This window comes from Plectropomus leopardus, chromosome 1 (assembly GCF_026936395.1).
Source record: "Plectropomus leopardus strain MGB_pleo_1.0 chromosome 1, ASM2693639v1, whole genome shotgun sequence".
Classification (NCBI taxonomy): domain Eukaryota; kingdom Metazoa; phylum Chordata; class Actinopteri; order Perciformes; family Serranidae; genus Plectropomus; species Plectropomus leopardus.
In genome coordinates this window covers 2,399,971-2,417,725 of record NC_142176.1, presented here as the reverse complement: position 1 = coordinate 2,417,725, position 17,755 = coordinate 2,399,971, and the positions used below count along the sequence as shown (strand labels likewise).

The 17,755-nt window shown below is 39.9% G+C and overlaps 1 protein-coding gene and 1 long non-coding RNA gene across 2 annotated transcripts in view; one reads left to right on the top strand and one right to left on the bottom strand.

The window, feature by feature from the left end:
- LOC148190331 (uncharacterized) overlaps positions 1 to 17,755 on the top strand; it is a 68,268-nt gene that overhangs the window by 28,613 nt on the left and 21,900 nt on the right. The window lies entirely within an intron of this gene.
- The window catches only part of minar1 (membrane integral NOTCH2 associated receptor 1), a 32,188-nt gene continuing 15,713 nt past the window's right edge, over positions 1,281 to 17,755 (bottom strand). The window contains exons 4-5 of the mRNA XM_042489016.2: positions 13,808 to 14,071; positions 1,281 to 7,971 (exon numbers count right to left, since the gene is read on the bottom strand). Of these exons, the coding sequence (XP_042344950.2) occupies positions 7,774 to 7,971; positions 13,808 to 14,071 (462 nt within the window). The 3' untranslated portion in view covers positions 1,281 to 7,773. The remainder of the gene's footprint in view (positions 7,972 to 13,807; positions 14,072 to 17,755) is intronic.

Genomic DNA, 17,755 nt, shown 5'->3' with positions numbered 1-17,755 from the left:
TGAACTGATTAGAATTTGTTGTTCAAAGGTCAAGGTTGGTGTGACCTTGCATCCGCGTCATTCTTGCAAACACAGTATCTGAAGAAGGCCTTGAGGGAGTTCCCTCATATTTGGTGGTTAAAGGTCAAGGTCAGTGTGACTTTGCATTCGTCTTATTCTTGTGAACAAGATATTTCACAAACACCTTGAGGGTGTTTCTTTAAATTTGACTAAAATGTCTACTTATTTTTAACAATGAACTGATTAGAATTTGTTGTTCAAAGGTCAAGATCACTTTGACCTCGTCTGTATCATTCTTTTGAGCATGTTATCCTAAAAACGCCTTCAGAGAATTTCTTCAATTTTGGTAGAAACAGTCACTTGGACTCAAATAATAACTGATCAGATTTTGGTTGTCAAAGGTCAAGGTCAATGTGACTTTGTTTGTCTTATTCTTGAGAACTCGTTATCTCAAGAACAGGTTGAGGGAATTTTTTTGCAGAAATGTATATTTGTCACAAACGTTTACTTTGACTTATGAATGAACTCATTAGGATTCGATGGTCAAAGGTCAAGGTCACTGTGACCTAACATCCATGTCATTCTTGTGAATGGGATATTTTTTACAAATACCTTGAGGATATTTTTTGAATTTTTACACAAACATCCACTTAGTCTTAACAATGAACTAACTAGATTTTGTTGTTCCAAGGTCAGGGTCACTGTGACCTTGCATACATCTCATTCTTGTTGACACAATATCTAAGGAACGGGTTGAGGGAATTTTTTCATATTTGGCACAAACGTTCACTAGCACTCAACAATGAACTGCTTAGATTCTGGTGTTCAAAGGTCAAGGTCACTTTGAACTCATTAAACACATTTTTGGCCATAACAAAAGAATTCATATGATATGAAATGATGTAGTTCAGACATTTTAAATTCTAAAGGTTAAAGGTCAAATGTTACATCATGCTCTGCAAAAACACTTTTCTGGCCATTATTCAACGTCATATCTCAGGAACAGAAATGGACATTTGGTGAAACTAATCTGTAAACGGTGCTGACTGTAGAAAGTTTTACAGACATGGATATATCCTGTAGGTGTGACTCGACTGGTGCGAGGAGGCGTACAACCATGACCTGGTAATTCTAGTTTGAGCAAGAACCATACTGAAGTTATTGAAAAATCTATTTTGTGCCCACATCCACATTAAAGTGTCTCGCATCAGTAATGAAATAATCTCAGGTATCCCTGATGAAACACAATATGGCAACATAAAAACACGGATCCGTTAACAGTCAGAACAATACATTTTTATTACAGTAATATTTCAGTAACACCTGCTCCCACAGTGTTCCCTGAACCTGAAACTATTTACAGACTCCTGCAGTGTTCTGCGGCTCACGTCTCCTGTGCTGACAACAGATCCGGTGCAGTGGACGGAGAAACACAAACAAACAGTGGCTCCTGCTTACAGCTGAGTACAGCATGTCTCCTCAGAGCAGACAGTGTCACATTTAGATCTGGATCAGTGTGTGAAATGAACCCTCAGATATTATACTTATTTCATGACAGTAACTCTGAGAGGAGTCTATCCTTCCCGGCTTGTTGTGCCACATCTTCTTTAACAAATCCAGGTGCTGATGTCCACAAGAAACCTTTGACAATAATAATAATCCTTATACTCTCATGTTAAACTTCCTCAACAGTCTATTTTTTTATTGCAGTCACGTGCAACACAGTCGCCAGAAAAAATGCTGGCATTGCACGTTGCTGCAAACCATGGATACTACATGTAATGAATGTACTGTATTATGTGCGATACGTTGGTCATTTTTGTTTCTCAACAACATAGGTGAAGGTGTGCTTAAATTTAGGCACAAAAACTACTTAGTTTTGGTCAGGTAAGATTGTTTTGGCTTAAAATACCCAAGTTTGGTGGCACAAACGCCACTGAAAAGCAGAGACTAGATGGTAGAAAACGCCTCAAGGGTATTTCTTACAATCTGACCCAAACGTCTGTTTAGGCTTAACAATAATTAGAATTTTGTGTTCAAAGGTCAAGGTCAGCTTGACCTGGTGTCGGTCTCATCCTCATATACGCAATATCTGAAGAAGGCCTATAAGGAGTTTCCTTATAATTGGCACAAACGTCCACTTGGACTTAAGAATACATTGATTAAAATTTGGTGGTTGGTCCTCTGTGAAATCTTTTCAAAAATATTGCAATTTTTTTGTGCGAATCTGTAACGGAAACCCGCCTAGTGAAAAACGCCAAGGTTTTGTCGCTGTGACGGTGCCAGGAAATTCTGCAGTTGGTCATTTGGTGGATAAAATAACGCTGGGGAAAAGCCATGACTCATGATGGTGAATTGCACATAGGTTCAGTTGCTTAAATGTCATTGGGAAATGCTATTTGTCATTAAAAAAATGCACATTTTGATGTATCAAATGCCACGAGGAAACACAGCAGGGAAACGCTGTGAAGTTTCTGTGAAAAACAGCCAATTCTGTTGTGTGTTGGTGTTGAACAGTGATCTGCAGCGTCTCTCCTCACACCGTCCACCGTCCCCTCCTCCTCCTGAGGACAAAATCAGCTCAGATACGTCACTGTAGAAACATGATGAAATGACTTAAACCTACAAATGTAATGTATCTGTGGTTTGCAGACATGTACAATGCCAACATTTTTTTCTGGTGACTGAGCAAACAGCATCTAAATAACATGTTATGTTCCCGCCTGTGTGGCAGCTGTTAGAGGCTGTGAAGTCGACTGCAGGACGTTCAGACTGACACAGGCTCTAATCCGTCTGACTCTCTGGTGGCCGTTATGACGCACCTCCAGCTGAGTTAGTTTTCAGCAGCCTGGTCGTCTCCTTTCACTCAGTGATCTCTCTGGAGTTTGTGTCGCACTGTTTTATTCATTCATGCATTTGTGTTGTTACAGCAGATAATAACATAAGTAAAAATTATACAAAAAATCAAAGAGGGACTGAAGTTTTAGTCATAATTGATTATAGTTGAAATGCTGAAAACATGAACCGTGGATTAAAAGTCTACTAAGGAGATGTCAAATTAAAATGTGTGTTCAGTTATTGTGTCACACATCATTTACTGTGTAGAGAAACAGAGAAACGCATCAAACCCAGTTTTCATACTACAAAAAAGAGCCATAAAAATTATTGCCAAATCGGATCACACAGACCCTACTAAAGCTCGTTTTATGAATATTGTGATCTTATTGTTAAAGTCTGGTCCAGATATTTTAAAGACAGCACTTTTGAAAAGGCATAACAGAAATTATGTGTTGATTTTTACAAATAAAGACTCGATAGTCTAACGATGGCATCAGTGTTGGGGGGGAGCCCTAGTTCCAGAGCTGCACATTTGATTGAAAGTAAAATATAATTATTAATTATTTCTTCCCACCTCTTGTTTTATTAGGTACATTTCTTCTCAAAAGTCATACAGGAAGATGGTTTGCTGGGCAATGCTACATTTTCTAACGTCCTTGCTCTCTTATTTGTGAGACTTGTGTAATTTTTTTTCCTCACTTTTTGGGAAGAAGTAGCAAATAAACAATAAATTAGCAGCAGTAATTTTCTCTGTTTTGGATGTTAATGGGTGTGCCCCCCCAAAAAAGGTTGGGGCTTTATTAAAAGGTAGCGACCAGGTGCCAGCACGAATCCAGGAGAAACAGGGGTGAAAAAATACAAATATAAAGAGGCAAAAAATGCCAAACTAGGGTAAATCTTGTTGGCTTTTACTTCCACCTTTGCTGTTACAAACTGACAATACTGCATAGTGTGCCTTTAACCCTTTCACACCTGGATCAAGTGTTTAAACCTTTGAAATGTGAGCAGATCGGTTTGATTTTTCTAAACAACATGGGAATAAAGGCATTAAGCAACTTGGTAAGAATTAGTAAAAGGTGACAAGAAAATGACCTGAAAAAATAGCTGAGAGAGAGTGATCGAGAGAAAAAAATCAAATAACTAAAACCTATTTTCATAATTATTACAATTATCTAATAAAATTGTGTCACACACAAAAAATGACTTCTGTTTATTAATATTAGCATTTTTTCCACACTTGTGTTTATTTGTTGCATGATGGGTTTTTTTGTGCTAATTTTCCGGTAATTTTGTTGTTGGTCTAGCTTTTAATCTGCTCATTTTGGGGTCATTTCTCAAGTTCTTCATTGTCTTCTTTCCACTTTTTATTATTATTATTTATTTTATCTATGTATTTATTGTGGAAAGAAATCAAGCCAATATGCTCCAGTTTCAAAGGGTAAAAGAGCAGCAGTGGGCAGCAAAGACTCAGTGGATTGGTTTTACTCTGGAGGCCTCAAAAATTAACCTCTAATCGGTAAGCGCAGGTTGTTCCTTGTTATGGAGCTGGATCAGGGATTTAAAATCTACAAAAATGTGTTTGTTGCCTCTTAGATGTTGGCAAAATGCACACCCGCTGTGATCTGTGATAACATTCGTCTGCTGTTCCGGTTATGATGAATGACGGAGTCTAAATGCAGTTGTTGTCATCCATTTATTCACACTGTGTGGACACATGATGAGTTGTTGTGCTTTTCGTGAGTTGTTCTGTGTCCACGTAAGCTACCTTTGTGTTGATTTGTTATTGTCGTCTGGCTGAGGCTCTTTTGGGTGTTTTATTGTTGGTGAAAGCTGGCCGTGGTGGTTTGGGCAGGCTGTTTGGGTGAGAAAAAAACATTTGCACCAGTGCCAATCACTATTATGTCACGCTGCTGAAACTGAGGGTTGCCAGGCGGGCTGTTAAATGGAAACGAGGCAGCCCACTTTCGAGGAGAAAATGTTGGCAGTGTACATTTCTGCAAACCATGAATCCGTTAATTGCACTTTTGCTGTATGTAGTATTTTAGTTGACTTTGTCATCAGGAGGCGGAGGGGACAGTGGATGGTGTGACACAGGAGAGACGTCTGCCAAGCTGCAGATCACTGTTTGAGACCAACAAACAACAAAACTGGTTATTTTTTCTCAAGCCATTTCTGTATTTTCATTGGCTTTTTAGGCAAGAAAAGTGGCTGCTTTTTGCCAAGACATTAGTTGGGAGTCCATTAACTCTTTTTTTTTTTCTTTTCTTTTTCTTTACTAAAAGCCTAACAAGGGACAGGAGTTAGAAACCAGCAATAATCTCTAGCAAAAGGCTGTTTGTAAAAGGTAGAAGTTGTACTGTGTTGATTTGCATTGTCTCTAGCAAATGAACTATAAAAAACAAAAAAAAGCCCAACTCAAACCACGCCTAATGGAAACACGTAAAAAAACACTGCAATGGAAACCCTTTTTGGCTTTTCTAGGTCACATGATGCTGTGTCTACGTGCTTGTCAGTAGGAACTGACTCCCTCATGATGCAGCAGGAGCTACAGGAGCTGTTATTGCATCACATAACTCTGAGAAAGTTTTGAATTTTGAATTCCTCTGTGAAATCGTGGACAATCAGCTCCCAGAAATCCCTCATACGTGGCCGCTCCCATGTAAAAGGGGCTCGCCTTTTCATCATGGGTCCATTACACGCCTACGTGGCCTCTGATTGGAAATAATGATGGCTTGTACAGTGGCTGCAATAGAAATAAAGCTGCTAATGTTTTGAACATCCATCCCCATGGTTACTGGGATGTTATCACCAGAGGAGAAGTCGCAGAACATCACTCAGTGGAAACACAGTCATGTCACAATTGTGTTTGCGCAAATCTGTAATGGAATTTCCATTTTTGTTAGCAGGATTTTGGCATTAAAAAGCTGCTCTTTTTTGCAGAGATATCGCTTCTTGTCCAGCTGGGATATTGGCAAAAAACATGGATAGTGACAGGAAAATGGTTGGGTTTTTTTAACCAAAATATCACTGCTTTTCCTGCAGAGATATCGGCACAAAAAGTGCAAAAAGCCAGGATATTGGCCCAGAAAGTGGCTGTTTTCTGCTGAGACATAACTGCTGTTTCTCTGGGATATAGTGGCAAGAAAAGTGGTTGTTTTGTCAACCAACTGATGTGTTTCGTAAAAGTGATGTAAATTGACGTAAAAAAACAACCTTTTCATGACATTATCCAAACAGAAAAAGTGGAAATGAGACCGTGTTTACACATTAAACACCTGCCAAAAAACCCCCAAAAAATTGCTAATTTCTGTAGAAAAAAAAGGAGAAAAAAAAGGGTTTTCGTGCCACTATTTAGGAGCAAAAGCAGCCTTTTTCTGTAAGAAGACACTTTTTGTGACACTGTCCCTGCAGGAATAGCAGTGATGTTTGAATTGAAAAAATAATTACTTTGGGGGCCATTGTTTTGACTGCAAAAGCAGCAATGTCCCAGCAAAAAAAACCAAAAAATTCCTCACATTTCCTTACAGGTAGGGCTGGGCGATATGGCTTTAAAATGATATCATGATATTTTTAGGCTGTATCGCGATACATGATGTATATCTCAATATTTTGAAATCTCATCAAAACTAGTAAAATACGAAATTATTAAATGAACTACAGTCACAAATAAAGTAGGTACTGCCATAAAATAAAAGTTACATAAAATTACTGCTTTTCCTGCAGGGATAGCGGCAGAAAAAGGTTGTTTTTTGCCGAGACATCGATGCCTTTACTCCAGGGTAGCTGCATGAAAAGCTGCTGTGTTTTAATGAGATATTTCCACTTTTCCTGATGGGATTGTGCTCCCCAAAGCAATTATTTTTAGCCAAAAATAACCAGAAACAAGCGTTAACCTAATGCATTCATGGTTTGCAGAAACATAGTTTTTTTCTGGAGTCTGGGTTGAATGAGGGTTTGTTGGGCTACAGAATTAGTTTAAGGGATTACAGGAGGCTGCAGCAGTGAGAGGACGGACCAACCTGCTCTGAAGGGGATGTGTTTTTGTTTAGTTTGTGCTCGTGTGTGAAGCTGGCACATTCAATAGTGCTGAGCCCGTACAATCCTCCCAGGTGAGCCTCAGTGCTCTACAGTAATGCAGAAACTCGAGTATTCACTGAGCAAACACAAAGAAAAGAAAGAATCCAGAGTCTGAGGATGAGGGGCAGATATGTGCTGTCGGCTGGTTATGATCAGAAACAGGAAGAGACGGCAGCAACATTCAGGTCACTTCTCAAGTCGTTCCTCTCCAAGTGAATATGCCAACGTTATCGATACATTCAGTTTGGCTGTGCAGTCATACTGTGTCTGCAGTCTATGCAAGTGTATATATACAGTATATATTATATAACTAAAGTACTTCAATATATTTCTAATTAGAAAAATGTGTTGCTCAAATGTCGTTAATTAAAACGCTCGCTGTTAATGAGGAAAAAAATAATCAAAAATAAAGATAAATTCTCACATTTGACCAGATAATTCATCAAAAAATAATTCTGATCAAAATACACTGTACAGTAATTATACAAAAATAAAAAATATCATACGCTGGCTACGATAACAAATCCAATCGGGTTCATCTGCTGAAGACAGACAATAAAATCAATGACCTTCAATCTGTCAGTTTATAACGAGAGTAAACTACTAAACCAAGAGAATAACAGTAGATATTATGCACTTGCTGAATTCATTTCTATTGTACAATAGTTGTCCTAATCATTTTTATATTGGCAAAAAGGACTACCAGAAGTAAATACTGCATTAAAAACAAAAAACTTCAGACTCACATAGTCCCAACGCGTTCATGTTGTTGGTGAATCTGCTGCACGCTCACTCGGTCTGCCAAGAAACGACAGCAGTAAAAGTGTCTGATTTTTTAGGCCGATCCGCTCCGTCCTCTCATGTTTTCATGGTGCAAATTGGAACGACGATGACCAGGATCACAGTGCAGGTAGCTGCTGCGATCAGCGCCCCGATCTTACACACCTTCGCCCTCCTGAACTCCGCCTCTTTCCTCTTGAGCAGTGAGCCGTAGCCGGGAGTGTAGACGTCCTCCATCCAGTACTCCAGGTTGTTGGGGTTCAGGGACTCCTGTGTCTGATGGGACAAACAGAGGGACATACATTAGAGGATGCAAAAATCTGAGGAAAGATGCACATTTTGAACATAGTTTTCAGAAACTTTGTTTTGACTGAAGGAACTAGAGACTCTTTGGAGCCATGTGCTCCCCCTCTGCATCCTTTAATTTATGAATGTATTCAAGCGTAGATACAGTCAATACAAAGAACACTTTTTGGGCCCTGTTTTTCTCTTCTTTTTGAAAACTAGAAAATCACCAGAATAGAAGTTTGAAAAGTACATTTTCGGGAAATTTTCTTGCACTTTTCATAGATTTCTTGCTAACCTCTTCTCTTGTTGCTCATATGTTTTTACCATGTTTTTGAATAAATTTAAGTCAGTTTCAAATCCAGGTCTCAAAAGCTTAAATAAGTAATTTGATTGTATTCCATCTTTGCTGAGCAACAGTTCTATGTGAAAGGAATTAAAAGTCATCCCATATAGAGGCCTGTCCCAGATATAAGCAAGTAATAGCCAGGCTAAGTTTTGCGGTATCTCTTTAAGGGGCTGCACTGAATCACCTCATAAACAGAAATGACAGATGCCTTGAAAGCAAAGTAAATGATCTCGGTGTCTGGTCGTTTTAACCAGCAAACAAGGAGCAGATGGTGAGCTCTGACTGCGTACTAATGAAGGGAGGCAGCAGGGGGCCGATGTGACTGGCCATGATCGACCCCGAATATAACCAAAGATAACGTACGATAGACCCCTCCTGATCCCACCAAGTCTTCAGCCTGAACCAGCAGCCGGGCTGTCTGTGCTCTCGACACGTAGACTCTGCTGCACACTGCATCCTGACTCCAAACTAATGAGTGTGCACGCCGCCACCAGGGAGCTGCTCTCCGTGGCTGTGTTGTTGTGGAGGGGGGGGGGCATTTTGCCTTAATTAGACACGGACAGTAAAGAGCTGACAGGAAATGAGGAGAGAGGTGAGGGACAAACAACAAACGTCCCCAGAAGAAAGTGAGCCAGGGACGCTGCCATTACATCGTCAGCATGTTAAAGCACCAAGACGCCCAAGTGGGCTTTTTTTCAAACTATAATTAAGGCTGACTGAGGTGTTTAGTTTCAGCTACTTTAGCTTTACCTTCTCTAAGTCAATAGAGCAGTCCCTGCAGGATTTCACAGGCTGCTTTTGGGATTGTTGCAGCCTGAAATGCCTGATTTTATGGCAGCTTTTCTAAAAACTTGTAATGCAGCAGAGGCTATTTATAGGCATTTTTTAAATCATGACAAAAAAATTTTAGAAATTAAAAAAATAAATAAAAATTACAATTACCTAGGATGTTGCATTTTTCAGAGGCAAATTTTCTAAAAATAAAACAAATTGAAATTTCCAGGCTTGGAAAAGTTTTGGGAAAATAAATATGCCCTTAAAGCCTTGGAAAAGTCATGGAATTTTGTCTCACAAACCTGTAAAATATCAAATGATGTGTTCATAGACCATTGGAAATTTGAAAAGCTTTATTTATCTATTTAATTAAATATGTCCAAAGTTTTTTTTTTTTTTAAATGGCCCTTTTTTCCCCTTAAAATCACCCAAAATGGAAAATAATGATGCCAAAAATGATTATTATTATTAATATTATTATTAATTAAATATATAATTATAGAATTAGAATCAGGACAATTATAAAAAAAACCAACTTTTTTTATATTATTGTATATTCTCCCTCAGCCAATATTCTGTTCTTTTCCTTTTCTCTTTTTACTAATATTTTGCCGTTTGTGGAACATTTCTTACCAAGTTGCTCGTTATGCCTTTTCCTATGTTTTTGAAAGAAATAAAACAAATTTTCTCAGGTTTCAGAGGTTTAAATGCTGGGTAGAGGTGTTTTAGTGCAGTGCAAAAAAACTGATGTGATCCAGGTGATAAAAGGACAACAAATTTTGTGTTACATTAGCCGTGTGATGCTGACAGTTATCCCTGTCATTGTGTGAGTGGTGCAGCAATAGTCTCATAATAAACAGAGAAGGGCTGAGCGCGTCAATATACTGCAGGCAGCTCCACTGGAAAGACATTTGACCTGTTTTAAATAATCAAATTTTCTGTAAAATTGTAGTGATCGGACAAAATTGCAGCATCTCGAAATCCTGGTAATAGTAAGTTTAGCTACCATTGTTCAGGCAGAGAGAGGAGAAAGATTTTGTGCAGCCTGGATGTGATGAAAGTTTCTGCAGGACCCACAGAAAAACCTGGCTCTGCAACAGAGAGATGGATTTTGTTTTTTCCAATCTGCTCCGTAATTGTTGTGCTAAACACAGTGCAGGAGGGACATTTGTCATTGTGAGGCTTCCAACTAACAGCACATCGTCACTTTATCGGGTTCTTTTATATACTATGAAAAGAGGGAGCAGGAGGCAGATGGACAAACAGAAACATGCTCCACATTAATGATAGATTATAAACAAGACTAACAAAACTATGTAAGACTGTTTCGCGCCGATAGCCTTTGTCACGATGCACACAACAAAAGAAAGATGATTCATCCCAAGTGAGGAAGTCTCTCTGGGACTAATGAGCGATGGCGAGGTGGAGCACGACACGGACGGGGGGGATCAATAAAGTGTGATAATCACGACCACATTGGGACGGTCACAATAAAAAGGACGTTCTTTAGTCATGATCGATGAGTGATTTTTGGTGACATTTCACTCATAATTACTCACTAAACATGGAGAGTTTGTGCTCAGCAGGAAAGTTCGAGAATTTTACTGTCTGCCTTTGTTTCTAAATCAATTTGGCTAACCTCGAGGTTTGTTTCCAACCGGTCTAACTTCTCATGTTTCTCAGCTTCTTGAATTTCGAGGTCGGGAAAAAGTGATTCTTGGCTGTTGTGGCGTCATGAGAAAAGGGCTATAAATTAAATAAACTACATTATTGGTGTGATTAATTTTTGCAGTTTAGGCTACTTCTCTGTCCGTGGTGCTGAAAACTGCGTTGTTATGTTTCCTTGCAAAGGTAAAGAGATGTAGATGCCTCATCATGGAAAATCTTGAAAATCATTGGCTGCTGGATTGTACATCAACGTGCCCGCCATATTTGAGAGGGCAAGACATGCCTGTAAACAGTTTTTTTATTATTAAAAATAAATATAAAGAGGTTTATGATCAGTTAATCAGTCTTGATATTTAGGCTATAATCGCTGCTGGACGCTCTGAAGTGTGTGTTCTTCTACATGAGAAAAAAAAAGACGGAGGGGGCAACCGTTAGCTCACCTGGTAGAGCGGGCGCCCCATGCACAGAGGCTGTGTCCTCGCCACAGCTGCGGTGGGTTTGATGCCCAAGATGACGAAGAATAATTTTCAGCAAATATTTGGGTCATTTTTTTGGTTGCTTAGTTGTTGTTTTTTTTTACTTGTTTCTTATTTTCAGGTACTCTTTTTTCTTTCTTTCTTTCTTTTTTTTAATTTCTTGCTTATTTTTGGGTCATGTCTTGTGAAGTTGGTTATTGCCTTCTCCCCAGTTAAACCATTTTGCCGAGGTTATAAAGGGTGAATAATCCAATCAAAAAACTCATTTTTATGCGGTGGCTTCTCTGAAATCAACAGTGGTGAAAGTTATTCTGTTATGATTAAGACATTAATAAGCAGACTGTATAAGCTTGTTGAAATGTTGTCTACTTGCACGTTATATTATATTCTACAGGGATGTCTCCCAAATTTGTAACCAAGGACAATAAGACAAATCCATGTTTGACATTTATGAGGTTTTACATTTACTTGATGATGATACTGTATATTATCTTTAACCACGTTAGTAATTCAGTTCATGTCAGTCTGACACACACACTCCGATTTTGAGCGCCCAGCAGTGATTGTTGCTTAAATATCGACTTTTTTTTCTATGAGATCATGAACAAATCTTTAAAATTGGTTGAGAAATGTAGTGCTTTTTACGTAGAAGAAACAAAACAAAAACGCTGCTCCTCTGTTTGCTTGCATTTGTTTACAGGCAATTCTCTCTAATATGACAGCGACATTGACGTATGGCTGCAAAGTGCTGACACAGTCAACGCAGCGTCTCTGATATATCTCTATGATCCTGTGGACTAAAGGCTCTGTGTGATGGAGAAGGGTGTGTGTCTTTGTGTGATGGGAATCTGCCAAAAAAAAAAAAAAAACATCTCCACCAGCAAAAAAAGAGAAATTGCCTGCTTGTTAAGGTGCTAATAAAACGACAAAATGATGATTTGTTGCAAGTAGCTTTTTAAGTGCTGAGATTTTTACTTTATTTTATATCGAAATGGGTGAATTTTGCTCGCCTCAAGATGACTTTCAGCAGATAACAAAGTTGAAAAGCCTTTTCCCACATTATCAGTAGATTCGGTAAGTGAAAGCCATTTTAAGGGTCCCTGTAAGGACATTTGAAGACTCAGCCAGAGGGCTGAGACGTATCTCACCTCCACTCGGAGGCTTGTCGGGCAGAGGAATTGATTTCTGAGTCTCTTGTGACTCTGGAGGCCGTACAGTGACCATCAATAATGTGCCTCAGTGTCGAAGTCGAGTCTCTGCAGTCTCAGGAAACCACACAAACACACATGTAAGAGGAGACGCCCCGAATCTACGACGACCTGCAGGTCACACATGACGATCGATACTGAGGGGGAGGGTTTGAACTGGTGTGTATGAGTAATACAGTGGTAAATAAAATACGGGCAAGTTACAATCTCAGCTAATGAAACCAAACAGCTGAAATTAACTCAGTTATTCTGGTCCGTTAGAGAAGGAATTGATTGTCACAGTGAATCAGAAAACCTTTTTAAGCAGATAAAGACGTCAAACCGTGTTCTTTTCCTTTTTTTCCCGATCAATCACAGCCGTCCTTTCTCCGTCACACACAGATAATTCCTGATCCTTCGCAGCCTCACAGAGACTTTTTCTAAAAGGAAACTGAATATGAAAATACTGGCTTTGGGGAATAAAATCAGAAATCTCTGAAGTGTTTCAGAATGGCCCCAATAAAAATGGATAAGTCTTTCTTTTGTGTTTAAAAAGAAATCCACGTTCATGTTAGAGGTCCACCACTATAGTTTTTCAGGGCCTATAATGATAATGATTATTAGTACTTAATGAGACTGCTAATTAATATTTGGAACCGATATGCACTGACAAATTTCTCACCAAGTTACTCATTGCCTTTGTAACACTACAACAGACAGATTATCGGCCTGGGCGATTATTGGCCTGGGCGATTATCTGGGCCGATATTTGGCATTTTGGCGTTTTATTTTAATGATCACTGATAGAAATATTAATGAAAAAGTGTGAGTAAATGTGATTCTGCAGTACATGCACAGAAAGTGTCAGCATTGGAGGAACTCTTACTTTATTAAACCTCAAGGAGCTCTTTTTAATGTATTGGTTTTTATTTCAATTTTCACTTGACTTTATAAAAGTTGCCAGGTGCTTTCTGTGTATGATGTTGAAACTTCCAGTTTTGATTAAACATTTGCTAAAAGCATTTAAACAAAATGTTTTTTTGGAGTTCATTATATTCCAAATTCTAAATTTCATCATAAATATTTTCATTTTTATTGTAAGCGCATATCGGTTCCATTCGGTATTATTGGTCTGTTATTGTCCCTGAAAAACCAACATAGATGGACCCTTATGTAATACACACACTTTTTCATTAATTATTTATTATCAGCGATCATTAAAATAAAATGCCAATACAGATAATCGGCAAATGCCAGATTTCGGCTCCGATAATCGACCCCACCGATAATCTGTCGACCTGCAGAGTAACAGGGCGGCTCTGTAGCTCCCTCCTCTACAGCCCTGACTGTGCTGATTCGGCAGAGTTCAGTACCTGCAGGTCCAGGGCGGTCAGCTGCTTCCCCTTCTCTCCTGAGTTGCGTTTGTACTCCTCGATGGTCCAGGACGGCTGGCCGCGCTTCCCGTCCGACAGGCTGGTGAGCCTCAGGTCGGTGTACAGCGGGCTGCCTTTCACATGGGCCTTAATGGAGGGCGTGAAGGGGTGCGGGGAGAACACCTGCTCGCTCAGGTACGACTCCTTCGGCGGTTTCGGCTGGTGGTGGGCCTGGGGGAGCTCGTATTGACGCTCTCGCTCTGCCTGCAGATGGAGGGAGGAGGAGAGATCAGAGATCAGTTTCTCTTCTTCGCCTCTGCTTTAGAAAAACACTTTGATTTATTTTAAACCAACAAGGGAGTTACTCATCATACATCAACCAGAGGCTTCTTCTGAGCATTTAGAGACTTTTTAAACTTCTTTTATCAGTACAAAATGTAATCTGTAAGACAAGAAGCACTGGGTGTTTCACATAGCAGAGGGTTTATTATAAATGATTTTAATATCATCAGACTGCTGATGTAAATGCTCAGGGAGAGACGGTAAAATGTTGCTGTGTAGACTTTAAGACAAACAGAAGAATTCAGCTCTCCAGATGTCCTGCTGTGATGAACACATGAAGCATGCACCATAATTTAAAATACCATAAAGCTTCAAAATTTGCTGAAATTATTGACCTCGACAGGCTTATATTTGGGTCAGGTTTTTCTTTCCTTTCACACGAAGGTGTTGCACAACAAAGATGGAAAATACTATCCAATTATTTATCTAACCCTTTGAAACATGGGCAAATGGACTTCATCTACTTTTTTTTTTTTTTTTTACAGCTAAATATGGCACTAAAATATGTGTCTGAAAACATTTTAGTAGAGAAATAGACAGTGCAGTAACATAACATTTCTTACAACGACTTTTGAAGTCTATCTTGTTTCAGAGATGGAGAGAAAATGCCGGTTTAACTTTCTGCTAACTGAAGCTGAAGGCTCACGGTTCCCACTTCGGGTTCATATTTATATAGCAAACATTCAAGCTTTGAATCACAGTGTGTCCTCCGCCTCACTCCCGACTGCAGCTTCCTGCTCGTTCAGCAAACTTTCTGTTGCTGCCTTGATGCAGGTTAGACTCAGCACTGGGGGGCAATGAGCTGGCCAAATTCAGGCCGCTACAGCCGCCAACTGAAGCTCTGTCTCCTAGCGAAGCAGGAGAGGCCATCTTCACATTTGTACATTTCCATTGAGCAGCCGTGTGGTAAACATATACATCTGTGTTGTATATGTTTATGCGAAAACAGTCGATTCAATTTGTTTTGTAAAAAAAAAATCCATTAAAATAAATCCAGCATGTGTTCCCAGAGAGTTTAATATACTCTCTGCGATAAAAAGAACATTACTCATCCAGCACAGACTTGAATTAATTTCCAGGGAGCAGTTTTTTTCTTAATGGCACACAACAAAATGAAGAATAAAGCATTCCTGAAGACGGAGCATCGACTGCATTGATCCCACAGCTCTTACAAGCAGCTGCCATCGATAGCGACCGCAGTGAGAAACATCTGTCTCCAGGGTCAGTGAAGGTGATCTGAGCGTGTGTGTGTGTCTTTATTGAGCAGAAAAGCGGGGTGTTTGTGGTTCTCAGGCAGCAGTCAGCAGCCCGTGTTAATTGGATGGTTTGTGCAGCGGAGTCTTTGGAGAAACTGAAGTGTGATAGATTACTTTGACGAGGCAGAACATTCATGACTCAACAGTCATCACTTCACCATGGAAACTGTCTTCGACTACTCATTGACTATTCACACAACGGTTAACCTCGACTGTCTGCGCAGGAATCTGGACACATTCTCGACAGTTCATTCCAGTGCAGGGAAACTTTGCCGACTTTCAACCAGCTTTGTATCACAATAACGGTGGCAGTAATGTTCGCTCCAGTGGATCTTTCGTTGGCCTTTGTGATGCGACTCAAACTACAGATTGTACTCCCTCATTTTTTAGACCTGCCGCCACAACGGACACAGAGTGTATACCTGCCCTCACATGCTCCTCGGAAATATCATATTCGCTATATTTATGAGTTACAAGCACACGAATGGCCCTCAAAAAGTCTGAATTATGAGTGGGGAATTGGGAAATTTAAATTATTTCAATTATTGATCACATGTAAAGTGTAATAAGGTATTGATGTTAACTGCTATCCATTTAGAACGACCTAGATTAAATATAAAAATATAATATGTAATATGTAGAATGTAAAGAAATAAATAATATATAAAAATATGAATCAACTTGAAATGGCTATCAACCTCTTGTTAAAATGTTTTAAGCATTAAATTGAAAACCATCGTCTTTGTAGATTTTATGAACTAAAAGCTCATGAAACACAACGAAGTCGGAAGAACGACTTCCCAACTCGAAAACTGCGACCTTCGACATCCCGATGTAAACATTAGTAGCTAACAGATGCTTGTTTCAAGGCTCAGATCGCACAGCAGACACTCACTGAAATATTGCAGCTTTATCTTGTGTGTGTAAAGATAAATTAGGCTCCTTATTTTCACTATAGAAAGGAGACGGTGGACGTGAAATGGTGGAAATGGCCAGAAGCTGCCTTGATAACGGCAGCCGTTCTATCCTCTGTCTCAATGATCACAAAGTAAACTGTAGGTTTGTTCCTCTGCACTGCAGTTGTTTAACAGGATTGTGTACTTGTTGCTGCTCAGTGACCTTGCATGTTTTTTTTTATTTTAGCTCTCTGCGTCATGACCCATAAAGCAGAGGACTTATTGAATTAATGATAACTCGGCCTTATTCAAGCTACAAAATGGCAATGATCTCTCTTTCTGATGGTGTTGAGGTGTTTCTACACCAACATTTGTTTGAGAGTGTATGTTTACCTCCCCTTTGTTTCTGGGTTTAGACCAAACAACCTTTGGCCATCCGACTTGCAGCAGGCAGTTTGCAAACTGCGATGAAGTGCGATGGTGACAGAGTGTCATGCAGCTGCTCGGGTTCATTGCAGCTGCCAAAGTAGTAACACCGCTGTGGCTGCACATGCAGCACCTGCAGAGGTGGTTTGCAAGCCTTTGCTTGGATGCCAAGAAGCATAAGTGGTGCTTAGTTACCGATTCCCTCTCAGTACAGGATGACTCGTGATACTAGGGGTTGTCACAATAACTGTTGCAGGGGACACCACTGAGAGACGTGACCTCCTGCCTAACGGTGTTCATGGACGTCTCCCTAAGGGAGGGACCTGCCTGAAGAGACCTGTAGGTGGTGTGTGGCCTCCGATGGCGGTCTGACACACTAATCTCCTGGAGCTGTGAGCAGTTTGTTTGGTCCTACAACACTTCAGGCTCCTGACACAAGGGAGGCATGCATTGGTGAGGACAGACAACCACACCACAGTACAAGCACGGTGGACTTCAGTCTGTCGAGGATGGCAGAGTCTGTGGTTGTGGGCGCCAGAGCACCCGTTGTCTTTGACAACTCTCCACGTTCCAGGACTGGAGAATAGCGGTGTCCACCATGTGTCCATGTCGAGGGGCAGACTCTCATTACGTTTATATGCATAGTTAAGGTCATAGCTTGATCAGGCCATTTAACTGGACTTCTGTCCTTGTCCTCGTGTCCAAGCAGTAGGGGAGAATCCATTTATTGACGGAAGTATGTCCGACCCCTTTCAGCTAGTTGCTATTGACCTTGTGGTTGACGTTTGACGTCACATACCAAATCAATTAGCAAACGGCAAAAGGGTTGCATGTCAAAAGATGGATAACTTATCGGCTGTACATTTCGTACGTACTCCATCCTTTTTCTTTTAATCAATCTTTTTATTGAATTTTCAGTGAGAAGGGAAAAATACAATGAATGTTATGAACACCAAATATAATTTACTCCCAGCTTCCCACCCACCCTCAACCTCTGGTACACAAATTAAAAACACACAAGGAATAAT